Source organism: Scyliorhinus canicula, chromosome 16, assembly GCF_902713615.1.
Source record: "Scyliorhinus canicula chromosome 16, sScyCan1.1, whole genome shotgun sequence".
Taxonomy (NCBI): domain Eukaryota; kingdom Metazoa; phylum Chordata; class Chondrichthyes; order Carcharhiniformes; family Scyliorhinidae; genus Scyliorhinus; species Scyliorhinus canicula.
Window position 1 is genome coordinate 73,014,529 of NC_052161.1, and position 20,521 is coordinate 73,035,049.

The window sequence follows — 20,521 nt, forward strand, 5'->3', positions numbered from 1 at the left end:
CCAGCTCTGAAATCCCCCGTCGATGTTCCCCGGGATAAATCTATGGTTCCCTCTTATTGGCGCCGCCAACAGACCTCCCATTTCCCCCCTGTGTCGCCTCCACTGCCCCCATATCTTGAGGGTGGCCGCCACCACCGGGCTCGTGGTGTACCTCGTGGGGGGGAGGGGCCATGGTGCCGTTACTAGGGCCCCCAGGCTTGTGTTGCCACAGGACGCCCTCTCCATTCGTTTCCAAGCTGCCCCCTCCCCTTCCATCATCCACTTGCGCACCAGTGACACATTTGCCGCCCAGTAGTACCCCGAGAGATTGGGTAGTGCCAGCCCTCCACTGTCCCTACTCCGCTCCAAAAAGACCCTCCTCACCCTTGGGGTGCCATGCGCCCACACGTAGCTCATGATGCTACTCGTCACCTTTTTGAAGAAGGCCCTAGGGAGGAAGATGGGCAAACACTGAAATAAAAACAAGAACCTTGGGAGGACCGTCATTTTGATTGACTGCACCCTCCCCGCCAGCGACAACGGTACCATGTCCCACCTCTTAAATTCCTCCTCCGCCGATTTCGCTTTTAAACGTGGATGCCAAATTGCTACCTAAGATTCTGGCCACAAGAATTGAAGATTGTGTCCCAGGGGTGATAGAGGAAGACCAGACAGGGTTTGTTAAAGGCAGACAACTCAATACCAATGTCCGGAGACTTTTTGAATATTATTATGATGCCCTCAGAGGGAGGGGAGGCGGAGGTGGTAACAGCGATGGACGCAGAGACTGGTTGGGGGGGGGGGGGGCGGTGGAACATCGGGTCTCGCTATACGCGGATGATTTGCCCCTGTACATTTCGAACCCTGTGGAGGGGATGGCGGCAGTTCTGCGGATCCTGAGGGAGTTTGGTAGCTTTTCAGGGTACAAACTGGATATGGGAAAGAGTGAGTTGTTTGTGATCCAGGCCAAGGGGCAGGAGGGGAGACTGAAAGAGCTGCCGCTCAGAATGGTAGAAAAAAGTTTTCGTTACCTGGGTATACAGGTGGCCAGGAAATGGGATGCCCTGCACAGGCTCAACCTGACCCAGTTGGTGGAGCAAATGGAAGGGGACTTTAAAAGGTGGGACATGGCAGGGAGGGTGCAGACCGTGAAAATGACTGTCGTCCCCAGATTTTTGTTTGTCTTTCAGTGCCTCCCCATCTTCATCCCTAAGGCTTTTTTTAAGCGGGTGGGTAGGATCATTACGGGCTTTGTGTGGCCGAATAAGACCCTGCGAGTAAGGAGATCGTTGTTGGAGCGCAGTCCGGGGGGGGGGGGGGGGGGTTGGCGCCGTCGGACTTTCGCAACTACTATTGGGTGGGCAATATAGCTATGATTAAGAAGTGGGCGCTTGGTGGGGGGTGGGAGCAGCTGGAGGTGGAGTCAAGTAAAGGTACTAGTCTGGGAGCTTTGATAACAGCTTCTTTGCCGTTCTCGCCGACCCGTTACTCCACAAGTCCAGTGGTGGTGGCGACACTGCGGATCTGGGGACAGTGGAGGAGGTACAAGAGGGTGGAGGGAGCGTCGGTCTGGACCCCGATATGCAACAATCACGGGTTTGTCCCGGGTAAGATGGATGGTGGGTTCCAGAGCTGGCAGAGGGCAGGCATCAGAAGGATGGGCGATCTGTTCATAGACGGAAGCTTTCCCAGTTTGAAGACGCTAGAGGACAAATGTAATCTGCCGCCAGGAAACGCCTTTAAATATCTGCAAGTACGAGCCTTCCTGAAAAAACAGATAATGGCCTTTCTGACGCTGCCGCCACGGAGGATACAGGACAGGGTGTTCTCCGGCACCTGTGTGGGGGAGGGGAGGGTGTCAGATATCTACCAGGAACTACAGGAGGTGGAGGAAACCCCCGTGGAGCTCAAGGGCAAGTGGGAGGAGGAGCTAGGTGAGGAGTTGGAAGCGGGTCTGTGGGCAGAGGTCCTGGGCAGGGTTAATTCTTCCTCATCATGTGCCAGGCTCAGTCTAATTCAATTTAAGGTGGTCCACCGGGCACACATGACACAGCGAGAATGAGCAAGTTTTTTGGGGTAGAAGACAGTTGTATGAGGTGCAAGGGCAGTCCTGCAAACCATGTCCACATGTTTTGGGCCTGCCCAGAGCTGAGAGTGTTCTGGCAAGGGTTCGCGAGGGCAATGTCCAAGGTGCTTAACACACGGGTGGTGCCTAACACACGGGTGGTGCCGAGTCCAGAGATAGCGATCTTTGGAGTGTCAGAAGACCCAGGAGTTCAGGGGGCGAAAGAGGCCGATGTCTTGGCCTTTGCCTCAGTAGCCTGGAGACAGATTTTATTAATGTGGAGAGACTCGAAGCCCCCGAGCGTAGAGACTTGGGTTACTGACATGGCTGGGTTTCTCAGCCTCGAGAAAATAAAGTTTGCCTTCAGAGGGTCTCCGCTAGGGTTCTCTCGGAGGTGGCAGACGTTCATCAACTTTCTCGGGGAAAATTAAAATGTCAGCAGCAGCAGCAATCCGTGGGGCGGGGGGATGGTGAGTGCTTCATCGGGATGGTGTGGGAAGACTGGGTCGCGTGGGGTAATGTCTATTCAATTGCTATTGTATATTCGCTTTTTGCTCTATGTTAATGTTCACTAGTTTGTTTTGTTATTATGGTTCCTACTGTTTTATTGTGAAAAATTCTGCAAAACCTCAATAAAAATACTTTTAAAAAAAATAATCCATGGAGCCATTCTTGTCAATCTTTTCTTTTTTTAAAAATTAAGAGTAACCAATCTTTTTTTCCCAATTAAGGGGCAATTTAGCATGGCCAATCCACCTGTACATCTTTTTGGGTTGTGAGAGTGAGATCCACGCAGACATGGGGGGAAATGTGAAAACTCCAGTGACCCAGGGCCAGGATTGAACCCAGATCCTCTGCAGCGTGAGGCAGCAGTGCTAACTACTGAGCCACCATGCCACCCCTACTTGTCAATCTTTTCTGTATTCTCTGCAATGCCGTCACATTTTTCCTGAAGTGTGGCACCCAGAACTGGATACAATACTCCAATTAAGGCCAAACCAATGTTCTGTTCAACTTTAACATAATTTCCTTGTTTGTATACTTCACAGCCCTGTTCGGATACGGTATACTTTATTAACGATTCTCCCCACTGTCCTGAACACTGTTCGGATACGGTAGACTTTATTAACCACTCTCCCCACTGTCCTGAACCTTCAATGATTTATACAGTCAGGTCCCTCTGCTCCCACACCGCCCCCCCCCCCCCCCCCCCCCTTTAGAATTGTATCGTTAATTTTATACTGCCTTTTCTTGTGGTCTACCTACATCACAGTCTGCATTAAATTACTCCTGCTCCCGATTCTTATTTCATCTATCATTTGTCCACCCATTCCACCGACCTATGTCCTTTTAAAGTTCTACACTACCTTCCTCACAGTTCACAATACTCTGAAATTTTGTATCATCTGCAAATTTTGAAATTGTGTCCTGTACACCAAGGTCATTAATACATAGCAGGAAGAGTAAGGGTCCCAACACCAATCCCTGGAGACCTCCACTGCAAACCTTCCTCCAGTCTGAAACACATCCATTAATTATTGTTTCCTGTTACTCAGCAAATTTCATATCCATGTTGCTCCAGTCTCTTTTATTCCATGAGCTATAATTTTGCTCACAAATCTGTTATATGGCACTTTATCAAATGCCTTTTGATAGCCCATGTATCAACAACATTAACTCCTTCTGTTACTTCTTCAAAAAACTCCAGCAAGTTAGTTAAAAATGATTGGCTAGCTTGTCTTAATTAGTCCAAATGACTATTAATTTTGTCCCAAATTATTTGATTTTAACGTTTTTTAAAACCCCGCCCCCTCAACCTTGAGTGAAGTTGTAATAATACTAATGGTGAAGCAAGAACCCTTTTCAATTAGAATGTCTGAGGAGCGAGCTGACCTCTACTGGGGAAAAGTGGGATTTGACAGGTATTCTGCTGTAATGTCTCCGTGAATGTGTTGCAATCATTTAGAGTTTGCTGCGTGTGTAAGTCCAGATACACCTGTCCTCAAGCCGCACCAATTATGGAATTTTTTGAAATTTAGGGGTGAACATAATTTAATCTTTATTGTCACAAGTAGGCTTGCATCAACACTGCAATGAAGTTACTGTTAAAAGCCCCTAGTCGCCATTACCGGCACCTATTCGGGTACATAGGGAGAATTCAGAATGTCCAAATTACCTAACAGCACGTCTTTCGGGACTTGTGGGAGGAAATCGTAGCACCGGAGGAAACCCAAGTAGATAAGGGGAGAACGTGCAGAGTCCGCACAGTGACCTAAGCGGGAATCGAACCTGGGACCCTGGAGTTGTGAAGCAACAGTGCTAACCACTGTTACTGTGCTGCCCTACGTTCCTCCATCAAATCCTGTCAGAATAAATCACCGCCCACAAAACTGGTCTTGTATCTGTCCCCCTTCTCCTAATTCTCAAATGACAAGATTCTCAAGTTGTGTACTTGATGGATTCTCAGCAGAACATAGATTTTCAGGCATCATGGAAATCTCTATTTCTAGTGTCCTATTTGCAATTCTCCAAATGTTTTTTTAAAGATTATTCAAATAGAGCTCTGCTGTATTTTCCAGTACTTTCATTTTTGTGACAAAGTATAAAAGCTGTAAAGCTGTGGTTTGTATGTATGAATGGTGATTAAGTTGAAATTTTCAACATTAACACTCAGATGAAATATACCCTTAAGCCTCAATATTGACACTGATTTGACAGCTATTTCAAGAGTAGCTCTATGAGATTGAAAGGATATTTAGATATTTATCGACATGGTCCTTAAAAGCTGTGTCCAATTTGACAATGTCAAGCTTGCACTGAAGGAGAAAGTTTGCAGAGTTCCCCGACAGATTCCTGGAGTGTTTTGCTATGTTAAAAACAAGTTGGTGCTGTACTTACCTACTATCCACGTTGCAACAGTTCAGAAGAATCCTCACAAATTCTAGCAGGTTTAGCGTTGGGTCAAAATCCTGGAACTCCCTCCCTAACAGCAGTGTGGGTGTACCTACATCCCTTGCTGTGTTAATGTAATATTATTGTGACAATAATAAAGTATATTATTATTAAATTGGCCCTTAATTGGGGGGAAAAATTGGGTACTCTAAACTTGTACAGTACATTTGTGAACCTTGAATCAGAAATCCACTCTTCTAGATCAGTTTGGACTTATCCAAGGCCCAGATCAAACACATAATTTGGAACTTTGGAGAAAAAGATTCCTTAGATACATGATTGCTTCAGTTCTGGATAAACAGACAGAAGTTGAACAAGTTAACACACTGATTTATTCAGTAGGCCTGATAGCAGACAACATTATTGCTAGACAAGGAATCAGCTAATCATCTGACAAATTTAAAGAAGTACTTAAATCATTCAATGTTTATTTAACCAAAGAAGGTTCGATTCCGGCTTGAGTCGCTGTCTGTGCGGAGTTTGCACATCCTCCCCGTGTGTCCGTGGGTTTCCTCCGGGTGCTCTGGTTTCCTCCCACGGTCTAAGGATGTGCAGGTTAGGTGGATTGGACATGATAAATTGCCCCTTAGTGTCCAAAATTGCCCTTAGTGTTGGGTGGGGTTACTGGGTTATGGGGATAGGGTGGAGGTGTTAACCTTGGGTAGGGTGCTGTTTCCAAGAGCCGGTGCAGACTCGATGGGCCGAATGGCCTCCTTCTGCACTGTAAATTCTATGATAATCTAGGACAAAGGTTTGGCACAACATCGTGGGCCAAAGGGCCTGTGCTGTATTTTCTAAGTAACATGGACTGCAACGGTTCGAAGCAGCTCATCACCACCTTCTCAAGGGCATTTAGGGATGGGGAAATGTTGACTTGCCAGTGACTCTCATATCCCACAAATGAATATTTTAAAAATCTTTTATTGACTTTGCCTAATCCTCCTAGTGCTGTTACCGTGTCCCCTAACCTGGCCCATAATTTGCTGCTTTTTCTCACCATCCTTTCTTTTTTTTTAAATTTAGAGTACCCAATTATTTTTTCCAATTAATGGGCAATTTAGCGTAGCCAATCCACCTATCCTGCACATCTTTGGGTTGTGGGGGTGAAACCCACGCAGACACGGGGGGAATGTGCAAACTCCTCATGGACAGTGACCCAGGGCCGGGATTCGAACCCGGGTCCTCAGCGCCGTAGGCAGCAATGCTAACCACTGTGCCACCGTGCCATCCTCACCGTCCTTTCTTGAACAGTGAGTTAACATTTGTTATCTTTCAATTACTATCAGAGATGAAAGCACTTTATCAAATTTTTTGAACCCACATAAGGCAACACACAGCACTGAGCAAATGAAAAAGGCAGCTTCACTGCTACATGTTCACTAAAGACCAATGACATCCATCAGAGGTAAAGCTGAAATATGAGCTTTAGCACTCACTGTGGCTGACATGTGATTGCAGGCAATGGTTCGTCACTGTCCCACAATATTATTTGCATTTTAAAAACATTTGCATCCATCTTAAAGTTAATTTGTCTCTTCTTTCAAGTTTTAGCGAGTCGCAAGCAAAGCTCGCCAACCTATGAATGTAAAATAGTGATTGCAATCGCAAAGCTAGGCTTCATAAACAACATGAGGCTGCAAGATCTATTGCAATCCAAAATACAAAGGTGTACACCTATAAATACAGAAAACATTTCTTGGTCTGTATATATAAATATAAAAATGTTCAATATAAAAGCCATAAAACTGAAGATCTGTTCAGAATTCAGTAATTGCATAAGAATAAACAGATCCTAGAACAAATTAATATAAGGTGAAGTATTTCTTAAAACCCAGTATGATAGAGAGCAAATTGAAATATAAATTCACCAACAGACAAAACATGTAAATTCAGATATTTAATAAATCAATTTTATTGGAAAATCTAAAACCCCTTTCAATTTCAATGTACAAAGCATGTAACATTTGTACTTTAACAAACTGAAGCAAGCTATGTTTTAAAAAAATACATAATTGAATGTATATATTTATATGTATTTACATTGAATATCAACTTTCTTGGTAACAAGTCATTTTGCTTGCAAAAGTTCACTATAACAAATGTAACAAGACAACTGAATAAATTACAGCTTTGTAAATGTTTACATTTTACAATTAATACTTAATAAAAAGCTGATGTGTGTAGTATAAGCATCCAGTCATTTTATTGTAAGGATCTTCAGAATGTGTCATTATTTGGCAGTACTTTAAGGTATGACATGGATAGCTGTGCGATTCAGCAATAACAAAAAAATAGGCATAGCTGGTAGTTGCATCTGCCTTCTCACAGTAACTGTCTCAATGTAGTGAAAAATATCCATTGTAGCAAAGTAAAACTGTACAAATTCATGTTTACATTAGATCTTCAATAGGCATAAAATTCTGTCACATTTTGTCCAAAAATAAATACATTTTCATTTTTAAAATGTACAAATATAATACATGGAACAGCACGGTGTGAGTTTCCTGCATATTATTAGAGGCTACATTTTGTCTTTTATAATTACATTAATTTTGATGCATTGGCCAATTTATTACAGGAGCCACAACACTGTTGTAACCACAGTTACAAATTTCCTTGGCACTGCTGATGTGTTTTTTTAAACAAATGATCATGTAAAGTCACAAAACAATGAGAACATTAAGCATTCTGTTGTGCATTTGACAACTTTTCTTCATGCATTCTCAGAATTCCCACAGCATCTTTAACCGAATGGTAAATTATATTTTTTACCTGCAAAGAAATTGAAGCATTAGAGAAGTGATTCTAGTAAACAAAGTCTGGTAAATAATGGTAAGGTAGAAAAGACGGCTGTTACTAGAAATTTGGGGTTTTACAAAATTTGGAGATATTAGGATATCAGGGCAACTGATTCACGGAAGTATATTAATTTGGTGCAATTACATCTAATGTATATCAAATAATGAAACATACACATTATTTCTGAAGTAAAAATCCATAAATCAGGTTAACAGTTTGACCAAAATAACTGGTTTTGAGTTTATAATTTAAGTCTATCTTGTATGCATCACACTGTGATTAGCAAGAACCTGGTTTCATCTATGATCATTACTGAAAAAGGAGATGGGAAAACCGTTTGTCAGGTGAGTTTTAATTACTATGCCAATAAAGCTACATTGGCTATTGGAGTAATTTTGCTTCATTGTTGGAATTTTAGGACAGTATATGAACAGAAAATTAAATAACTATATGGCTCATGGTGATAAGATTCGTCAGCAGTTTAAGGTTTAAATGCCTGAAGCATGAGGTAGCAAACTGCACTCTGTTTTATGGTTCTGATGAAAGCTCTTCGAGGTGAATGCTCTGGGCGATGCACATTATCCAAACTTAATGCTATTTTACAACTGACAAAGTATTCCAGTCTCTCCAACAAGAATCCCTACAACAGTTCCTTTATATATCCCCAAAAAAAGCCAATAAAGCAATTCAGTAGTCAGTGGGAAGTAGGTAGGTCAACTTGTTTTCCTGAAAATTAGAAATTATGTTACATTTATACTACCAACAGATGGCAATGTTGCATTATGAACCAGCACATGGCTCCATTCCAGACACATTTAAAGGAAGTTAATTGTCAACATTTACCTCGGTACTAATGAGCAATATAATCAAGAGCTAGGTAATATTTCCAACTGGATAAGGCATGTAATGGACAATTTTAATACTTAATATTGAATAACTGCTTAATAGTGTGATTACCTAAAGCTTCAGGCCTTTGTATGTGTGTGCAAGGTTAGAGAGAGAGAGAGAGAGACTGATATCCCAGCTGTCTGAAGGTCGAGAAAGTAAAGTTAGGAGAAAAACAACTCCTTATATGGAATGGAGATTTACGTGTATCTTTTGAATGAATAAAGACTGTAGCTTGCTGCGCTCGGCGCGCTTTCCTCTCTCTCCTGTAGAGAGAGGAGGGTGTCCTCTGCAGAGCTAAGAAATAAACTAAACTTGCTCTTATTCATGACTGATTGTTTCTGAGTTTTCCTTTTTCCCACCACAGGCACATGACTAAAATTCAATACAGGTAAAAACAAGGTCTTAAACACACAGGAAAAAAATGAGACACACTAAAAAAATATTTTGTTATATTTTGACTTTTTATGGACCTCATGACATCCCAAAATGTTACTTCACTAAAGTACTTTTAAAGTACAGTCACTGTTGTAACCTGGGAAACAAGACACCCAATTGACATTCAACAAGGTCCCACAAATAGCGAGGTGAAAATGACCAGATAAGCTGCGTGATGTCTGAGGGTAAAGAGTTGAACTATCTGAGGGAAGAACATGAAAGGTAAACTGGAAGAGAAGTGCAGAGCAACAATGTAAACAAACAGTGCCAAGTTGTACGGTCATATCAACAGAGTACATGAGCCAGGCTGTCCTGCTGAAAATGCATTGTGCGTAATGAGGCACAGAGGAAAGATCCACAATGTGGAAGCTGTGCAAAGAACGACAAGATTAACCTCAAGGGAGTAATGAATATTGAGAAGTAAACCTAGCTCTTCAACTTTGAAAGGAGGCAAATGAGAGGGAACCATAGAGAGTGGAACTCAACCATAAAATAATCAAATGAAATTCTATAAATAAGTAATCCTGTGCTCTATTTCAGATTAAATGTTAACTGCAATACAAGAGTACAATGAAACATCTAATAATGAGAACACCAAGCACCTTGGAGCTTTGTAGTGGCTCGGTGCACAGCACTGAATGTTCCACGCATGTTTTACTTGAAGAGAAGAAAAATTCATTTCAAAATTCTAAGCAGCAATAATTATTTAAACCTTGAAATGAAGGATACATTTATGATCCCACCTTTCTCCCTATAATATCAGTGTTTAGAATGGCAATGTGTAAATGGACTCATTTTGTATGTGTTTAACTGGCAGGGATGGGGGAGTAATGTCATCTGTGCATGTGTTTATTCAGGATAGTTTAGCAGATATAATTGAAGATAATCCACAAGGATCCATTGCACAGTAAGTGTATGAGCACATATGCAGATACTCGGTGTGATCACAAAGGAGGGAAGGGCAAGGGGGGAGAGGGAAGAGAGGGATGTGGACATAGAGCAAGGCGGAGAGAGGTGCATAGAGGACGGTGAGGGAAGGCATGGAGTAGGAGAGCAGGGTAGCAGAGGGATAGAATGGTACAAGAGGCAAGAGGGAGCAGGATAGGAAAAGGTGAGGGAATGGTGCAAAGAATAGAAAAGGAGCAGTGAAAGGGGTTGGCACTGAGGAAGCAGGGCGAGGAGGGAATGGTGCGAGAAGCGAGCAGCACGAGGAGGAGGGGAGGAAGGAATGAGGGGAAGGAGAGATACAGGGAGCAGGAGGAGGGGTGGGGGGGTGGAGGGAGAAGAAGCAGAGGTAGAAGCAGCCAGGAGAGCTCCAGTGGAGAGAGGTCAGTAGCCAGAGGACACAGCTTTAAGGTAATTGAAAATGAAAAATGAAAATCGCTTATTGTCACGAGTAGGCTTCAATGAAGTTACTGTGAAAAGCCCCTAGTCGCCACATTCCGGCGCCTGTTCGGGGAGGCTGTTACGGGAAATTGGTAAAGAATCAGAGGCATTATGTGAAAACCATTTTTATTGAAACAGAATTCAGATCCACAATGCGCTGCCTGAAGGGGTGGTGGAAACAGACTCAATAGTAACTTTCAAAAGAGAATTGGGAAAAAGTTGATGGAAAAAATCTTACAGGGTTATGGTGAAAGAGAAGGGGATTGTGGGATTAAATGTATTATTGTACCAAAGAACCAGCAGAGAGACAATGGTCAAATGGCTTCCTTCTATTGTTTAAAACTAAAATGTGAAGTGCATTTACTACACTGTGTGCAGGGGCGGATCTACTATGAAACTAATGAAGCTTCAGCTTCAGGGGCCCTAATACCGGAGGGGCCCCAGAAGCGACTTTAGTCCACATTGCTTAAAAATTTTGGGTATACTATATGAGAAGTGGTTTTTAAAAAATAATACTAATAATATAGTGTAATTCAATACAAAATAATAGTTAAAATAAAAATTAAAAGGTTATTAAAGTATCATGTAGGCTAGCCGTAAACGAAAAAACTCTACGCCTGACCTGACACATGTTGACCAGCTGCTAATTGTGGTTCGATTCTGCTATAATGGAAAACCCTGTGAGAGATTTTTAACATTTTTACTGATAGAAAACCATTTATCCACGACTTTGTTCAACAAAATACGACAAGTCCTGGGTGAACATAAGCTTTCACTTGAAAATATCCGTGGTCAGTCCTACGATAATGCATCTAACATGAAGGGCTCGGCGAAAGGGCTGCAAGAACTCTTTAAAGATATTAACAGGTACGCAGACTATGTACCATGTGCAGCCCATTCACTTAACCTTGTTGGAGAAAAGGCAGTGTCTACTGTACCTGAAGTTGTTGACTATTTTGGCATTTTGCAGGAGCTGTATGTTTTCTTTTTTGGATCTCCACGAAGATGGGGGGATTTTAAACACACAGGGCAATCTACATTTTTCTCTAAAGAGCTTAAGTGTAACTAGATAGTCTGCACACTATGAAACAGTGTGGGCAATTAAAAATGGATATATGGGTATTTTACAAACTCTCAAACATATTTTTGAAGACTCAGAAGAGAAGCCTGAATGTAAACGAGATGCAAAGAATTTATACCACAAGTTGGTAAAGTTGGAATGTGCTATTTTAACAGTCGTTTGGGAAGAAGTCCTGGAGCGTTTCAACAAAACAAGTAAGAAACTCCAATCCCCTGGTTTTGATGTATTTGAAGGTTATCTTCTGCTATTATCTTTACTTTCGTTTGTTAAAGAACTCAGAGAAAATTCAGCCGATAGGATTGCACACTATGAATCAGAAGCAAAAGGTTTGTGTGAAGATATCACCTCAAGTTATTCTGATGCTTCCAGACGCATTGTTACAAGGACATTTTCAGATGGAACAAGTGGTATTGCTTCTTTGAGAGGAGCTGACAAATTTAGGGTAGAAGTTCTATATCAACTCTATGACTGCTTGATAATCCAGTTACGCAAGAGGATTGACCCATATGATCAGATTGCGAAAAGGTTCAAGTTCCTCTCAGAATTGGTGAACAATTCTGAAATTGATGAGGACAGTATTAAACTTATGATATTGTATTACAAAGATGATATTGACCACAAATTAGTAAAAGAGTGTTATCAGTTCAAAGAATATTTGCACCGTAGGAAATCCCAGAACACAGAAGAAAACACGTCATCTAAAATGCAATGCGCCAAAGTTCTTCAGCTTATTTGTGAGCAACACCTAATTGAAGTGTTCCTCAATATTACTACTGCGCTTAAGCTGTACTTGACAATGCCTATCACGAGCTGTGAAGCAGAAAGGAATTTTTCAAAGCTATCCTTTATAAAGAACAAATTTCGGTCTACCATGACTGAAGAGCACTTAAATTCTTTATGCATATTGTCTTTAGAAAATGACATTGCAAGGAAGCTCTCATATGACATAACTATACGTGAATCTGTTGCTAGAAAAAACAGAACAAAGAGTATTTTGTAAAATGTGCTTCATGTAGTATGTATTCTCATAGGTGTCTAAAATAAAAGATTATATTGACTGGTCTTTTCTATGTTTTATTTCATCATTCTATGATGCATCATGCATGTATATAACATTTCCCTAATTTTCATCCCTCCATAACTCGAAAACTATAAGGCATAGGGAATTTTTATTCACACCAGTGACTTTGACATGTGAGATAATCCATTACAGCAATTTTAATCAGAATCTGAGATGTAGTGGTTACATTTTTTAAAAAATTTGTGGTGATCTGTCGTGGAACAACCCCATTGAAGAAGGTAACAGTGGTTACGCAGACCTCGTTGCTGGTTGCGAAGGGGCCCCCATAACAGTTCAAGTTTCAGGGCCCCAAAAATGTAGGTCCGCCACTGACTGTGTGAGGTATTTTCTTTTAAAATTAGTGTATGTGACTAGAACAATGTTGCCAAGCCATATCTGTGGTTAGTCAGTGAATTCTACTGGTCAAATCTGTTGGAAACCAAGTACCTACAAATGAAGTAATGTGCCTGAAAGCATGCAAAAATGTATTGGGGGGGGGTTGAAGAAAGAAGGTGAGGAAACAGAATTACTTTATTCTTCCATGTCTCAGGTATCCGATGCCAAGATCCAGCTTGGTCCAGCTATTAAACCACTGCTTTAGCTGAAGTATGAAAAATGGAGGCTATTAAATGTGTGAAAGTGTTAACTAAGAATCCAATAAGTAATGCACTAATTGAACATTAACTGATCTCAAGTTTGATTTACTTTACATTTTTCGAGTAAATTATATTTCTAATAACCTTTAATTAGAACTAACTTGCCAACTGATTGGAATCAAAAAAGTCAATACCTGGAGTTTATCCTCATAGTTTATCTCATGTTTTGACTGGTGTCTCAGCTCCTGTGTTAGGTGGAAAGACTGCAGTGTGTGCTCAGGTGACACAAAATCTTCAGAGACCTGAATGCAACTGTGAATATTCTGCATCTGAAAAATATAAAACAAAAGTGTTCCATGAACCCACCATACACAGTAACTAAATTATGTACAAGTGAGGGCAGCATGGTGGCCTAATGGTTAGCATTGCTGCCTCATGGCGCCGAGGTCCCAGGTTCGATCCCAGCTCTGGGTCACTGTCCGTGGAGTTTTCATATTCCCCCGTGTTTGTGTGGGTTTCGCCCCCACAACCCAAAGATGGGCAGGGTAGGTTAATTGGCCATGCTAAATTGCGCCTTAATTGGAAAAAATGAATTGGGTTCTCGAAATTTATAAAAAGAAAATAAAAATAATGTACAAGTGCGACTTGGTAACACAAACTTTCTTAATAAAAACATGGTTAATGCAATGTTGGGAGAGCTCCACCTAAACTGCTGCGAGCAGCATGTTAGAAAATCAAATAATTAGGGCAGTACAGTAGATAGGACTTTAAACTAATGGAGTCGGCAATGGGAGAATTTGGGAAACCAGTAACAAGAAATGCCAGAGTTGTAATGTTGGTAAAAATGAGCAGAGTGGATCAGAAAGGTAACGATTAAAGGCATTATAGGCTAAGATGGCATCAGGAACAACAGAAAAAAAGTTAAAGCTAAAGTCTCTATCAAGTGAAGTATTTCAACAAAATATATGAATTAATATTACAGACAGAATAGAATAATCCAGTAGCCATTATGCAGACTGGGGTTACATAGTCACTAAATATTCCAGAATACTAGACTTTTAGAGGGGATAGGCAGACTCAGCATTGACGTATGAAAGGGGAATCAAGATCATCAGATCTGTTAAGTCTTTGAAGGTCGTAAATCACAGAATAGGTAAAGGGAAGCTGGCGGATGTAGTGCATTTAGATTTTCAATGAGCATTCAATAAGGTTCCACATGAGAGGAGTTTTCACCATATTTGGGCTCATGGGATTGTAGGAATATGTTAACATGAATTGAGGATTGGTTAACAGGCAGAAGAGAGTAGGAATAAACAGCAAATTAGATTTTGGTTGGTTGGCCTATTTTAGCAGATGGGGTACCACCTGGATCAGTGCTGGAGTCTGAGCAATTACAATCAATATCAATGACTCAGATCAGGGGTTCACCACTGGTGTGCCACGGCACATTGGTGTGTCATGAAGACCCACAAGTGTGCCACAAATTAAGATTCAAAATGATTAAACATTAATGTAAATAGATTAAATCTAGTCTTCGTTTTCAGCTCAGTGGTCGGCATTGCCAAGTCCCGATGAACCACAGCCTTCCTCAGCACGCAGCGGCTGGGAATGGACCGCACATGTGCGGTTCAGGTTGTTTTATGCTGGTAGTCCGAACTGTGTATGTGCAGTTGGGAATGGGCCACAAATGTCCAAAGTGGTGGGGATGAGGGTGGAGCCATGCCCGAGAGTAGCAGTCTTCAGGGTATCAGAACAGCCAGACCTCTTCATGGGGAGGAGAGCCGACGCCCGAGCCGTTACCTCCCTAATCGCCTACCGGAGAATCCTGCTCGGCCGGCGGTCAGCAGCACCACCCATAGCTGTGACTGACTGTCCGCCCTGTCGGAATTTCTCCAAATGCAGGCTTTCACAAAACGTGGGAACCATTCACTTGGTTGTTCCAAGACCTGTTTGTAGCCAACAACTAGGAAGTCAAAGATTAGGAGGGGGTAGCCACAACAGGTAAGGAAGGGAGTGGGGGTGGGGAGTGGTCAGGAGAACAAAGAACTCAGCAAAGCCCAACAAAGGAACCAGGAGACACAAAGGGGTGGGACAGGGGCAACAACAACCTGAACCAAAAGGAAGGAAAACAAAGGGAATACCGGTGGGGAACGTAATGCAGGAGACCACAATCACCACAGCAAACACTGCAAGGAAGCAAGACCAGAACATGTGGGCGTGGTTGGCCGGACCACCTTGGCACCATTCGCATCTGTCCTCCACCTCTGGGAAGAACCTGCTCATTTGGGTTCTGGTGAAGTGGGCTCTGTGTACCACTTTTAGCTGCATTAGGCTTAGCCTTGCACATGTGGAGGTGGGGTTGACCCTGTGCAGTGCTTCGCTCCAGAGTCCCCACCCTAATTAAAACCCAGGTTTTCCCTTCACTTCTCCCTCGTCTCATCCAGTTGGGTGTTGCCCACCCCCTCCCTTAGCAGTCATCCATACAATTCACCACAGATCCCTTTTCCCAAGATGTCTGCCCAGCAGGTCCTTTAGCCGCGACTGTCATAGTGGTCGTGGATATGTCCTTGTTTCTTTTCGTAGGAAGTTTGTGATTTGTGGGTACCAAAGTACGTTGTCCCCCCCCCCGGTCAGGTGGAACCTTTCTGTCAGCTCTTTAAGCGTTGTTAACCTGCTGTTAGTGCATAGGTCTCTAACTGTCAGCGTCCCCTCGTCCTGTTTTCTCCTTTTGAAGGAGGCATCCATGATCGCCAGCATGAACCTGTGATTGTTGCAGATTGGGGGGTGGGGCTTTGTCGGACATCTCAGTTAGCCCGAAAAGCTGTCACAGGTAGTTTCACGACTGAAGTGTTTCTACCGCCACTGGGCTCACTGAATATTTATTAGGTGGCGATGGGAGTGCCACCGTGGCTAGGGCGGATGCATGTACAGGTTCTTTGGGAAATGGAGGTGCCGACTACAGAGCTGAAAACAAAGGCTCTTTAAACCTGCGCGAAGTGCAAAAAGGCTGGGCGAAGCAGAAACAGGGAGAGGTCGAAAAACAACAGGAGAGAAGATGGAAAAGTAAAAAAAAAACTTCTCAGTAAAGGAAGAAGACAGGTAAGAAACAGGAACCAATAAAATTAAGAAAAGGAGAATTAGGCTCCAATATTATATTTGACATGCAAACTTCTTAAACTAATAAAAATTGTATAAATGGTGGCTTTACAGATTTTTAGAAGGTTTTAGAGACAAACTGCTATTGCGAAAGGACAGAGTTGGGAGAAAATAGGAGGTGTGCCTCAAAATGTTTTATAGTATGAAGGTATGCTATGAAGTAGCAAAGGTTGGGGAACCAGTGACTTAGATGAGGGTGTTGAGTGTCATGTATCCAATTTTGCTGAAGGCACAAAGTTAAGAAGGAAAATAAGCTGTGCTGAAGATGTAGAGGTTAGACAGGGATAGACAGGTTCAGTGAGTTGACAAGAACGTGACAGATGTAGAGAAATGTGAAGTTATCCATTTTCGTAGGAAAAATTTGAAAACAAAATAGAAGAACATAAGGGCGACGCATTAGAACAGTGGATAGCACTGTGGCTTCACAGCGCCAGGGCCCCAGGTTCGATTCCCCGCTGGGTCTGTGCGGAGTCTGCTCGTTTGCCCCGTGTCTGCGTGGGTTTCCTCCGGGTGCTCCAGTTTCCTCCCACAGTCCAAAGACATGCAGGTTAGGTGGATTGGCCATGATAAATTGCCCTTAGTGACCAAAAAGGTTAGGCGGGGATATTGGGTTACGGGGTAAGGGTGGAAATGAGGGCTTAAGTGGGTCGGTGCAGATTCGATGGGCCGAATGGCCTACTTCTGCACTGTGTATTCTATGTTCTATGTCTCCACAACCTTTAACTCCCTTGTAGGTCAATAATACATCCAACTAAGCTTTTAATATTCAATTGACTAGCCTTCACTGCTCTCCAAAATAGTTAATTCCAAAAACTAATGATCATTGAAGAAATTCATCCTCATCTCCAATTTGAATGGGTGACCCCTTATTTTGAAACTGTGCCCCCAAGTTCTCGATTCCCCACAAGGCAATCCACCCCCCCCCCCCCCCCCCCCCCCCCCCCCCATAGGTCTCAATAAGTTCACCTCTCGTTCATCTAAACTTCAAAGAGTACAGACGCAACTTGCTCAACCTTTGTTCATAAGACAATTCCTCCATCCCAGGAATCAATATAAGATTTTTTAGAAACTTTGAAATAGTTAGAGACTGTAAATACTGGTATTCAGAAAAGCCTGGGGGGTCCTTGTGCATGCGTCACAGGATATTAACATGTAGATACAGCACAAAAATAAGAAAGCTGTACTGTAGGGCAGAGAATAAATCAGGAGATAATGAGGGCATGCAAAAAAAGCTATACATTAATCATGGGTGACTTCATGTGGATGGTGAAAATCAAATTAGCACAGGTAGCCTTGAAGAAGAATTTATATTCGGGACAATAATCCGAGAATATGTTATGGATTCAACCACAAGAAAACAGAGACCATAACATGTTTGAATTTATCATTCAGTTTGAGAGTGAGAAACTTGGAAACTTAAGTAAGGGTAATTAAAGAAAGGAATAAGGGCAAAGTTGGCTGGCGTGGACTGGGAAGGACATTGAGCAGACAAGATGGTTGATCAACTATAGCAGACGTTTAGGAAAATGGTTCTTGATCACATCAAAGATATATCCCAGTGAGGACGAAGGATTCTAAGAATCAACTTTGGTTGATGAAGGAAGTTAAGGATAGTATTAAATCAGGAGATAGAGAAAGCATGTAAAAAAGGCAATATTACTAATCATGGGCGACTTCAATACGCACGTGGATTGGGAAAATCAGGCTGGTAGTGGATCATAAGGAAAGGAATTTGTGGAAAGTTTAAGAAATGTTTTTTTGGAGCAGCTTGTGGTAGAGCCCACTAGAGAACTGGCAATTCTGGATTTGGTGATGTGTAATGGAGCAGACTTGATTAGGCATCTTAAGGTGAAGGAACCCTTCGGGAGCAGTGACCACAATATGATAGAATTTACCTTGCAGTTTGAGAGGGAGAAGCTGGAGTCAGATGTAACGGTATTACAATTAAATAAGGGTAACTACAAAGACATGAGGGAAGAGCTGGCCAGAGTTGATTGGAAAAGGAGACTAGCAGGGAAGACAGTGGAACAGCAATGGCAGGAGTTTTGGGGGTTATTTGGGAGGCACAGCAGAAATTCATCCCAAGGAGGAGAAAACATGTTAAGAGCCGGACAAGGCATCCATGGTTGACGAGGGAAGTCAAGGACAGCATAAAAGCAAAAGAAAAAGCATACAAAGTGGCAAGGATTAGTGGGAAGCCAGAGGATTGGGAATCATTTAAAAGCAATAAGGGGAGAGAAGATGAAATATGAGTGCAAGTTAGCTAGTAATATAAAAGAAGATAGGAAGAGTTTCTTTCAATATATGAAAGGTAAGAGTGAGGCAAAAATAGACATTGGGCCACTGGAAAGCGTGGCTGGAGAAGTAATAATAGGAAACAAAGAAATGGCAGACAAACTGAATAGTTACTTTTGCATCAGTCTTCACGGTGGAAGACACCAGTGGGATGCCAGAGTTCCAGGAGAATCAGGGGACAGAGGTGAGTGCAGTGGCCATCACTAAGGAGAAGATTCTGACAAAACTGAAAGGTCTGAAGGTGGATACGTCACCTGGACCGGATGGACTATACCCCAGAGTTCTGAACGGGATAGCTGAGGAGATTGTGGAGGCATTGGTGGTGATCTTTCAGGAATCACTGGAGGCAGGAACGGTCCCAGAATACTGGAAAGTGGCTAATGTAACACCAATGTTTAAGAAGTGAGGGAGGCAGAAGAAGGGAAATTATAGGCCGGTTAGCCTGACTTTGGTCATTGGTAAGATTTTAGAGTCTGTTATTAAAGATGAGATTGCAAATACTTGGAAGTGCATGGTAAAATAGGACCGAGACAGCACGGCTTTGTCAAAGGGAGGTCATGTCTGACAAATCTGTTGCGAGTTCTTTGAGGAAGTAACAAGGAAGTTAGACAAACGAGAACCAGTGGACGTGATTTATTTAGATTTCCAGAAGGCCTTTGATAAGGTGCAGCATAGGAGACTGTTAAATAAGTGAAGAGCCCATGGTGTTAAGGGTAAGATCCTGGAATGGATAAAGGATTGGCTGACTAGCAGAAGGCAGAGAGTGGGGATAAAGGGGTCTTTTTCAGTATGGCAGCCGGTGACGAGTGGTGTACCTCAGGGGTCGATGCTGGGACCACAACCGTTCACAATGTACATTAATGATCTGGAGGAAGGAACTGTTGCTAAGTTTGCAGATGATACAAAGATCTGTAGAGGGACAGGTAGTATTGATGAACCAAAGGGGTTGCAGAAGGATTTGGACAAGCTAGGAGAGTGGGCAATGAAATGGCAAATGAAATACAATGTAGAAAATTGTGAGGTTATGCACTTTGGAAGGAGGAATTTAGGCATGGACTATTTTCTAAATGGGGAAATGCTGAGGAAATCAAAGGGACTTGGGAGTCCTTGTTCACGATTTTCTTAAGGTTAACGTGCAGGTTCAGTCGGCAGTTAGGAAGGCAAATGCAATGTTAGCATTCATGTCAAGAGGGCTATAATACAAGACCAGGGATGTACTTCTGAGGCTGACCCCATTTGGAGTATTGTGAGCGGTTTTGGGCCCCGTATCAAGGAAGGATGTGTTGGCCTTGGAAAGGGTCCAGAGGAGGTTCATAAGAATGATCCTTGGAATGAAGAACTTGTCGTATGAGGAACAGTTGAGGACTCTGGGTATGTACCCGTTGGGAGTTTAGAAGGATGAAGGGGAACCTTATTGAAACTTAAAGGATACTACGAGGCCTGGATAAAGTGGACGTGGAGAGGATGTTTCCACTTGTAGAAAAAACTAGAACCAGAGGACACCACAGGCTAAAGGGACGATCCTTTAAAACAGAGATGAGGAGGAATTTCTTCAGCCAGAGGGTGGTGAATCTGTGGAACTGTTTGCCGCAGAAGGTGTGGAGGCCAAATCACCGAGTGTCTTTAAGACAGAGATAGATAGATTTCTGATTAATAGGGGGATCAGGGGTTATGGGGAGAAGGCAAGAGAATGGGGATGATAAAATATCAGCCATTGAATGGCGGCGCAGTCTCGATGGGCCATGTGCCCAATTCTGCTCCTATGTCTTATGGTCTTATAATCGGAAATAAAAAACATACAATGTAGCAAATCAGAGGATTGGGAAAGT

The 20,521-nt window shown here is 42.6% G+C and overlaps 1 protein-coding gene across 1 annotated transcript in view; it reads right to left on the bottom strand.

Annotated features, from left to right (window-relative positions):
- Positions 1-6,880: 6,880 nt before the first annotated feature.
- The window catches only part of jmjd1cb (jumonji domain containing 1Cb), a 499,252-nt gene continuing 485,611 nt past the window's right edge, over positions 6,881-20,521 (bottom strand). The window contains 2 exon segments of the mRNA XM_038773498.1: positions 6,881-7,768; positions 13,436-13,570. Of these exon segments, the coding sequence (XP_038629426.1) occupies positions 7,676-7,768; positions 13,436-13,570 (228 nt within the window). The 3' untranslated portion in view covers positions 6,881-7,675.